Source organism: Chrysochloris asiatica, unplaced genomic scaffold (assembly GCF_000296735.1).
Source record: "Chrysochloris asiatica unplaced genomic scaffold, ChrAsi1.0 scaffold00026, whole genome shotgun sequence".
In the NCBI taxonomy this organism is placed as follows: Eukaryota; Metazoa; Chordata; class Mammalia; order Afrosoricida; family Chrysochloridae; genus Chrysochloris; species Chrysochloris asiatica.
Genome location: NW_006408544.1, coordinates 3,992,990 through 4,002,605, shown reverse-complemented (window position 1 = coordinate 4,002,605; position 9,616 = coordinate 3,992,990). Strand labels below are relative to the sequence as shown.

Genomic DNA, 9,616 nt, shown 5'->3' with positions numbered 1-9,616 from the left:
TGCAGTCTGGTGCATTAACCCACAGCACCACACCAGGACTCATTAGGGGTGAGTTAATTAAATATCTGACCAAATATAGCAGGCTAATTTTTAAGTTGATAATTTTATACGGCCCTCAAATGATGCTATAAACTTTGGCAGAAACAAGGTTCCCCACCGCTGATCTAAACAAATTGATCTCCCAGGAAACAAAAGGAGTCAGCCCCGACTAAGAGACAAAAGATGTGGAATCCTGACTGCCAGGGCGAGCCTCAGTTTTCACGTTTCTTTATTCATTGATACATGCCAAATGGACAAAGCACTGGACTATCAACTCCAAGGTTGGCAGTTCTAACCCACCAGCTGCTATGCAGGAGAAAGATGAGGATTTCTGTCTTATAATCTTGGTAACCATATGGGGCAGATCTACCCTGTCCTACAGGGTTGCTATGAGGCCAAAACCAACTTGAGGGCAACAAGTTTGGTTTAGGTCACTTTAGGAGCTCTTTAGGTGATGCAGTGGTTAAAGCATCCAGCTGCTAACCAAAGGGTCAGCAGTACAAACCTACCAATCTACCATCTGCTCCTCCCTGGGGAGAAAGATATAGCAGTCTGCTTCTGTAAAGGTTTAGACTTGAGACCCTATGAGGCAGTTCTACTCTTTGCTACAATGTCACTATGGACTCCACAGATGGCAGTGGGTGTGGGTTTGGTTTTGGTAATCTACACCAGCTATGTTTTACACACTGCTGGAGGCGATGGACTCAGAGAGAGAAACAAGTGCCTGCCCTTCAGGAGCTTCTAACAGCTGACAGACCGCAAACCCTCAGGACAGTAGAGAATGGTGAGTGTTACGAAGGAGGACTCAGAGGAAGAGCACTTCACACAGTCTTGGGCATGGAAGTCAGGGAGGTCTGGAAATGTTGTTGTCGTTAAGTGCCCTGGAGTTGGTTCTGACTCTATGTCGGGTTTCCGAGGCTGTAAATCTCTGTGGGAGCAGGCAGAGTGAAGAGCACATGTTGGGGTGGGGGTGGGGGCGAGGCAAAGTGGCAAGGAATGGGGAGGATCTTGGGAAGGCCAGAGCATGGGGGTTTGCATTTTATCCTTGTAGGCCAGTGGTTCCCCAGGGGATAGAAAAATGCTTCACTGCCCAGTGCAACTAGGCTTTTCTAGTAGCAACACCACCATCAACGATGCAATCACAAATAAAATTAAAAACAGTACTAGAAAAAAAGGTACTAAGTGCCCAGCACTCAATTAGGTGCATCCAGAACTTCATCTGTCCAATTCCTCCTAAAACAACTTGGAAGATACCTGTTGGGTGTTTGTTGAAAGCTGCTCTGGAATCAACTCAAGGCGACCTCACACATAGAGGGAAGGACTGCTGATTGGTTGCAGACTAGACCACTGTGACCATGGGCTCTCACTGACTGATTTTTTGGAAGTAGATCACCAGGCCTTTCTTCCTAGTCTGCTTTAGTCTGGAAGCTTTGCTGAAACCTATTTAGCATCATAGCTACATGCAAACCTCCAGTGACAGATGGGTGGCTGCTATACATATATGAGGCGCATTGGCTGGGGACTAAACCTGAGCCTCTAATTCTAATACGAGGTAATTTGCCTAAAGTAAGCCCAAATTCATGTCCATGTGACACTGACCCTAAGCTGCTTTTCCTTCTTTAGCATGTTGTCTCTCCTAAATTCACATACTCAGTTCCTCTGTGCCATGAATTTGGGGCCCTGGTTGATCACTTAGACCTCTCTTTCTCTCTTCCTCCCTGATCTTTCTCCCTCCCCAGGGAATGAGCTATGACTGAAGATCAAGACTGTGTTGAGATTGTTCAGGGGCCATAGTCAGCCCTTGTCCACTCCCTGTCCCTGTGCTGGGGCCACACCCACACCAACAGGAGCCCAGGCCTCAGGGTCTCACTGAATTGGTGACCACAATCACAGGCTGCTTAGCAGTGTGGTCAGCTCCCCAGCTTCAGGAGTGGGGATGAGGGAAGGTGACTCCTTGGGGCTTCAGCTGTCCTGAGTCACCAGACATCCTGGGGGCCTGGTGGGGTGCTGGCAGAGGGAAGAGGAATAGGGCCTGAGCCACGGAGTGACCCCAGGGCTCTTTCCTTGGGACAGTGGTCAGGGCATCTCAGCCTTTACCAATCACCAGGAGGAGGCTGTACAGGGCCCAGCCTCTGGGAGCCTCGCAGGCTTCTGACATACCACCTGTACTGTGCTGTGTTGTACCCATGGGCCATTGTTCACAGTCGTTCTGGGCCTCTGCACATGCTGTTTCCTTTGCTTGCAACACCCTTCACCCTTCTGACCCCTAAATCCTCCTGTAGGGTCCAGCTCAGGGGTGGCTTCCTGCAGGAGGTGGGTGACGGTGTTTCCCCATCACAACATCCCCGCACATACCCTATCTCCCGACTGCATAGCAACTCCAGTCTCAGGATGTTTCTCCCGGCAGACTTTGTGTGACTTGAGTCAGCAACAGTGTTTAATTCGCCTTTATAGTCCCAAGACAAGCACAGCATCAGCATTAGTGGCCATCTCAATAAATGTCTGCCAGATGGGTGAGTGCACGGAGAGATGGATGCCTCCTCCCAGCTGTACCCCACGTTCCAGTTCCACTCTCTCCCAATCTCCACTCCCTTACTCACCCAGTTCACTGAGCACACGGGGCCTCCTGGGAACCCCCTAACCCTGCTTGCTGGTTTGCGTAGGGCTCCTGTAAGAGCAGGGGGAATTCACCTGGGAGAGGAAGGCCTTTCTTCTTTAAAGCTACTGTTCAGTGATGCAGGGGCCCAATGGCCATGACTAGTGAAGAGCAGAGCTCCTAGACAGATGGTGAAAAGTAAGGCCAATCCTGGTATAAGGTGCTTTCTGGCTTGTTCTGTCTTCCTTACCCACATCTTCCCCCTTCCCATATCTTGGTAGGACTCCTGGGTACCAGAAGGCTACCTGCAATGAGTTGACTGTTCACAGCTGGCAGCCAGCAGCAGCCATGACTAAGGTCTAATACCTGGTCTAGCCCTATCCAGCCAGGCCTTGGCTCCAAAATACAGAGTTGCCTCCTGCCAGAATTCTACAGGTGAGTTCCAGACAGGTGCAGGGAGTGCTCCAGCAGCCCAGACGTAACATGGTTAGAGCCATCACTGCAGGTATTGGAGGCAGGGGGAAAATGTGTGTGTGTGTGTCTCAGGGTAGAAGACAGGAAGGGTGCTTGGAGAGGCAACCTCTCTGCTTTTACCTAGCTCTCAGAGGCCAGAGAAGGGGAGCAGAGCATGGAAGAGGTCTCCTGAATGCACAAACCCTGCCCTTTGGGTAGAGAAGAGCCCTAAGGGCAAGGCCTCTGAGGTAGCAGGAAGGGCCTGAGCAGACCCACTCTGGGTGCTGTGAGAGGAGGTCATGGGCATTGCTGGCATCATTTGGCAGCTCACTCTAAAGACTCACATGGTCCTTTGAGTGTGGAGCCAGGGAAGTTCAAAAGACTCCTCCCTGTCTCTTCTCCCCCTTCGGGACTTATCCCCAGCCAACCCTGGAAGGAATTCTCACCAACACAAGGCCGGCCCAAGACTCCTATGCATGGCCAGGCCAGGATACAAACCCCAGCAAGGGTTGAGTGTGTGCCAGAGCACATCCCGCTCTTCCTCCTCCATCTATCTGCTCTAGTACCTGCTGCCCTGGCCACACCAGGCGGAGAGCTCCTCAGTCTTCTGAGTGGCCTGAGTACAGTGTTACTTCCTTCTTCTCTTCTTTCTTTCCTTACTCCCTTGGATGAATTATAAGAGCCTGAATAGAATTAACTTACAAAATGAGGCCTGGTCTCCTTACTTGGGCTGTCTGTTCTATGTCAGTCTGCCCCGCAGGAAGAATGATCTGGTGTCTTCTGAGTCAATTCCAGACAATTCCTAAAGCTTTATGGTGACTGGGCACTAAGGGCTAAATGAAAGGGAATGGGACCATGGCATTCCCATCTAGAAGCTCCTATCTACAAGGGAGGCTTCTGATAAAGGGGATCTAGGGCAGAGGAAAGGATGAGCCAGGAGAGGGTGGACAGACAGGTGGTTCCCAGGCTCTATGCAGCTCAACAAAGCAGACCCCATTTCTCTCCTATAGGAGCCTCCTTGCAATCCCAATTCTATTGCCCCGTGAGGCAAAGAGAAGGACTCTGAGGATGCTAGGACCTCAGGTCCTACAGTTCTGAAACAGAGGAGTTAAGGAGCACCCGAGGTAATCTCTGCACTGCCCTCCCCCCTCCTATTTTAAGATGAATGGGCATGGAAAGCAGAGACGTGCCAACAGAAAGCAGCCCCATCCCCTGGTCCAGAAGCCCCAGTCTGTTGCCATTAGTACTTGTGGTAACTCAGAGTGTCATTCCGTGCATCATCTTGCACCCAGGGGCAGGTCTATCTCCTTATGTGGCCCTCCGCCCCCCACAAGCCTCTAGATGTCTCCAATGCTTAAGGAAGGATGTTGGTCTGTACCAAGTTAATGGAAACTTCGCAGTGTTGGCCCCCCTCACTTCAAGTAGCACCCAGGGCATATACCATAGCAACCATATTTTAGGTACACCTCTGGGTGTCCCCTTAGCCCCCTTTCTCTGCCTGCTTTGCATGGGCAGTGGGCCTGGCTGAAGCCAGATGATCACCCTACTGACTGGCTTTTCTGCTTTTCAGGGAAGCGGACCAGGCCCCGTGGAGTCTGGCTGCCTCATTCAGTCTGGTTTTGAGGTGGACTCTCCCTTTTCCACATACCTGCATTTCTGCTACCTACTCGATACTGTGTGCACTTGGCCTTTCTTGGTAAAGGGCTGTGGAGTGAAACCAAAATGCACTGAGACCCCCACATGTAGAATAAACTGTTCCCACTCCCTTCTCTCCTCTAAACCTTCAGAGAAAACTCTTAGCTCCTTACAGAGGGCAGGGCCATCTGTCATCATTCTCCGCTGGTAGGAGGCCTTACAGGGAGATGAATTACCTGAACTCCTCCCCCTGGGGGGCAACTGCTGACAGCTGGTGGGGGGCTGGGAGGTGGGTAGGTGACCCAATGGATCTGGAGCTGAGCAACAGAGGCCTCAGGAGGGGACTCGGTGGGTGGTCTACTAAAAAGCTGTCTGGCCTTATTTTGCCACATAAGCTCCCTAAAGAAATGGGGCTAGACCCTCTGCTTGCCTGGAACTCTGAAGCTGATCATCTCTGAAGGATGGATTCTGACTCAGACTAGAGGCCAGTGGTCAAAGTATCAAGCCTTTAGTTTGGGAGTTGGCACCCTGACTTAGGAGTCTGCTGCTTTTGTAGAATGACCCCAGGCTCAAATAGGCCTTCTTTCTCTAGCAGAGAAGGAGGGTGAGCGCTCCAGGACCAGAGTCAGAAAGACCTCACAGAGGCTCTGAGGCTGTTGGAGAGGCAGGAAAGGGGAAGGAAGGCCAAGAAAGGACCTGGAGTCTGGGGATTGGGGGTGGGTCCTGGAGTCTGTGTCCGTGATCTTGGCCTCTGTCCCTTGATTGCATTTGAGTGCCTTTAGCTTTGGGTTAGTATTGCTTCCTGTGAAAGGTTCCTACTTGTTCTTTGCTAGGCTCTGGGGAAGGGGCTGACTTGGAAGTTGGGGAAGGCGAAGGAAAGGCCCAGGTCAAGAAGGGAAAGAAACTGGTGCACATGGGGAGCTCACCACTCTCTCCTTGTAGACGATGTACTTCAACCACTTGAAGTCCTGCCACTTGAAGCCAGCGAGAACAAAGAGAGAATCCCGTTCATATTGCTCAGGCCGCTGCATGGCGCCCTCGGGGTAGGTGATGCGCAGTGTTGTTTTCCTGCCCACGTCCTTCTCAAAGCCTTTCACTGGTGCTGAGTTCAGTCTACAGAGAGCAGGCTGAGTGAGAGCCTGCCTTGAGCTCCATGCACGTGGCAGGGGGATGCCAGGAGCTCTAAGGCTTCCCAGGACATGGGCCTGCGTTCTAGGGGCACTACAGGGCTGCAACAAGTCCGAACTGACTGCATGGCACTGGGTCTGGACTTTTGTTTTGGTGTCTGAGGAGGCTTCATGATCCCAAAACGCACCCAGGTGCTCCAGGTGCAGAGAATGAAGAGCTCAGGGTACATGACAGCATGTAGTCCTCCATTCCAGAGCCCTGCCATCCAGGATTTTTCTCAAAGGCTTCTGCTGATCCCCAGTCCAACTGGTCAGATGGACAATTCTCAGTGAGCTCAGGGTTTGGGCCAGGACACTCAGGTGCCCAAGGTACTGCTTTGGGGAGCTTACCTGACCACAATGTCATAGTCATCGATCCGTGATCCCAGAGATTTGTTGGCAAGGACACCTCCGTTGCCTACGATGATGCAGCGGCGGCAGCTAAGGCTGAGGAGAAGACAGAGGCCTCTGTGGAGAGGTGTTCACCAGCTCTCTGCCATGTCCCTTTGGCCTTTAACCCCATGTCCTCTGTCAAGACTATGCTTGTGTTGAGAAAGAAGACCACTGAGCTTCTGGAAGCATTTCTGAGAGGGCGCCAGGAATCATACTGTGGTCACCAGGCTGCTTGGGACTCTCTAGCCCTCTCTCTTGTTTCTGACACTCCCCAAGGAAAACAGGGCATGGCAAGGGCTTGTGTACCGGCCCTGGGAATGGTGAGGAAGGGATTCTGGTAAGATGGCATTCTGGGGTCCATGCCCCAAGGGTTAGTGAGGTTTCAACAGCTTTCAGAGAAAGGAAAAGTAGGATAGCTACTTTCAGGAAAGAGGGGTAGGCCAGTCAAACAAGAAGAACCAGGTGGGACTGAACGTTCCAGAACTCAAGATTGCTTTTTTCAGCTTGAAAGTCCCCAGGCTCCCAGCAGCCACACAGGGAGCCCTATTCATTTTGCTTCTCCTATCACTGATCTTGGAGTCCTGGTGTGGTGCTATAGGATGAGCATTGGACTGCAAGGCTGGCTGTTCAAACCCACTAGCCACTCCTCAGAAACTCTATACTGGGTCACTACAAGTTGGAAACAACTTGACGGCACTTAACAATGACAACCCCACTGATCTTGGGACTTTCCCCATTTAGGATCTGTTAACTTCAGAGCTGACTTTGGCTCTGTCCCCTTCAGTGGTCTCACCCAGGGTCTCAGTCCCAAAGCTGGGCAGATCCCAGTCCCAGTGTCTTTAGTTCTTACCCTCAAAACTCCTAAGTCTAAGAACTAGATGTCCCTGCCAAGTGCTTACAGCTCTCAACATGCAAGCCCAGCTTCACCCACTCCAAAAGACAAGCTGTAAGTATGATGAAGTATTTACCCATGTCAACAAAAGACCACTGGACCTGAACATCTCTGCACAGGCCAGGCAGCTGGAGGCAGAGGTTGTGAAGTAAGTGGCTCACCTGTCCAAGGCAGGGGTCAGGCGGTACTCTTTGGTGACTGACAAGATGGCTTTGATCAGATTGTCTGTGGACAGAAGAGGAATGTTACTGTTACGAGTTACTTGAATTCCATATGTTTGTTGATAGTCCAATTCTTGGGCAAACCCAGTCTCAGCACCAGTTCCTGAGGCTAGTATGAAGGAGGTGGCAGAGGGGAGGAGGAGCTCTGGACACGAGGCTGGTCGGGGCCACTGCCCTTTCTTCTGAGAAAGGAACTGGGAGGCAGAAGAGCAGGCAGACATGCAAAGGTAAAAGACAGTGAGAAAGTAAAGGCAACGTTGAGAGTGGGGAGGGTTGGTACAGCCCTGCCTTAAAGTATAGAGAGGCAATTTTGGAATTGAGATGCTAATACAGGGTGGGCCAAGATCCCCAACATACCTTGACCTTTGATTCCAAAAGGTGGCACAAACTCCCGGATCCTAGCCCACTTGCGGAAGGAATCATCCAGGAACATGGGTGCTGGCTTCGAGAACCTGAAATACAACAAGGCTGTTGAGGATCCTAAAAACACAGTAGGTTGGAGTACTGATTGGCTTTTCTTGCATCTATCTTGTCTGTGTATCTTCTGGAAGCCACCCCTTACATTCCAATTCCAGCACACCCTCCCTACCCCACTCTCTTCACTGGAAAGCTGTTGTGGGGGTCTGACAGAGATCTTGCTCAGTAGAGTCTGAGCTTGAGGAGGCGGATCTGGTCAGCCCTTTTGTGGCCAGCTGCAGGAGCAAAGAGATAAGATTTGTTCAACAGGGATCAGTATCACAGACTGGGATGCTATCCAGAAGGTTATCCACACACTCATCAAAGTCACTGCTACCCAAACTGTTCTTGCAACCTGGAACATGGAGATGACACACTGTGAGGTCAGGGAGAAAATATCCAAAAATACAGTCACAGTGCAGGGAGACACAATTTTGGAGAGGATTCTGGGAGGTAGACCACCCAAGGTGAGGAGGAACGAGAATTTATCTGGAAAAGGCAAAGTAGGTTAAAAGCTATAGGAGACAGAATTTTGGTAAAGGGAAGCAAAGTTGAGAGGACAAGTAGGGACGTGAATATATATGCTGGGGGAGGGAAGAGAAGAGGGAACCTGAGTTTCTCTGGAGTGAGGGGAGGAATTGATATTGGCCAGGGGAGAAAAGAGAAAATAAAAGGCATAGTGAGGCTGAGTTGGGGAGAAAAGAAAAGGCAAGACTTAGTCTTCTAAGAAAAGCAGAAGAATACATAAATAAGGATGGTGTAGACTTGGGAAGGACGGGGGTGGTGTCAAAGGAATATAGAGTGGAGTGAGGAAGAGACTGAGAAGGTACAGGAAGAAACTAGTTCTTCAGAGATGCTTGGAGAACACAGCTTCACATGGAACCTAACACTCTGGTTTGACACTAATTCAGGGCACCTGTCAGTACACAAGATGGCCAATACCCAGCCACTTACTGTGTGCTGGGAGTCTTGTTGTAGAGCCCGTCTAGTGGCCCAGACTGAATGTGTGCAGGCCTATACTCGGACTAAAGGAGATGATTTTCAGCATTTTTCTGTCTCTTTATTCCTAACTCCATGTGAGTCAGGCCACAGCATAGAGGAGACGGCCTTCCTGAGTAAGAACTAGAACTTAGCCCTTGGAATTGACTCAACAGCAATTGACAACAACAAAATGTGCTATTACCACAGGCATCCAATTCTCATCACCAACCCCATTATAATCAGTCACCATTACCCAAGAGAAATGGTATCAGTAATCACTTCTTGTTGTTAGGTGCCATCAAGTCGGCACGACTCATAGCGACCTTATGCACAGCAGAACGAAACACTGCCCGATTCTGGGCCAACCTCACTATCGTTACCATGCTTGAATCCATCGATGCTACCTCTTGGCCAATTCATCTCATTGGGGGTCTTCCTCATTTTCTCTGACCCTCCACCTTACCCAACATGATATCCTTCTCCAGCGAATGGTCCCTCCTGACAATATGTCTGAAGTATGAGAGATGAAATTTGGCCATCTTGGCCTCCAAGGAGCACTCTGGCTGCACTTCTTCCAAAACGGATCTATTGGTTCTTTTGGCAGTTCATGGCATTTTCAAGATTCTCCTTCAACACCATAACTCAAGTACATCAAATCTTCTATGGTCTTCCTAATTCACTGTCCAGCTTTCACATGCATATGAGGTTATTGAAAATACCATGGCTTGGGTCAGGCGCACCTTAGTCTTTAAGCTGACATCTTTGCTCTTCAACACTTTAAAAA

The 9,616-nt window shown here is 50.3% G+C and overlaps 1 protein-coding gene across 4 annotated transcripts in view; it reads right to left on the bottom strand.

Annotated features, from left to right (window-relative positions):
- Positions 1-9,616, bottom strand: part of ST3GAL3 (ST3 beta-galactoside alpha-2,3-sialyltransferase 3) — a 317,828-nt gene that overhangs the window by 23,921 nt on the left and 284,291 nt on the right. For all 4 annotated transcript variants that reach the window (XM_006839670.1, XM_006839672.1, XM_006839673.1 and 1 more), the window contains 4 exons: positions 7,753-7,847; positions 7,336-7,399; positions 6,241-6,336; positions 5,650-5,836 (listed from right to left, as the gene is read on the bottom strand). In XM_006839670.1, the coding sequence (XP_006839733.1) occupies positions 5,650-5,836; positions 6,241-6,336; positions 7,336-7,399; positions 7,753-7,847 (442 nt within the window). The remainder of the gene's footprint in view (positions 1-5,649; positions 5,837-6,240; positions 6,337-7,335; positions 7,400-7,752; positions 7,848-9,616) is intronic.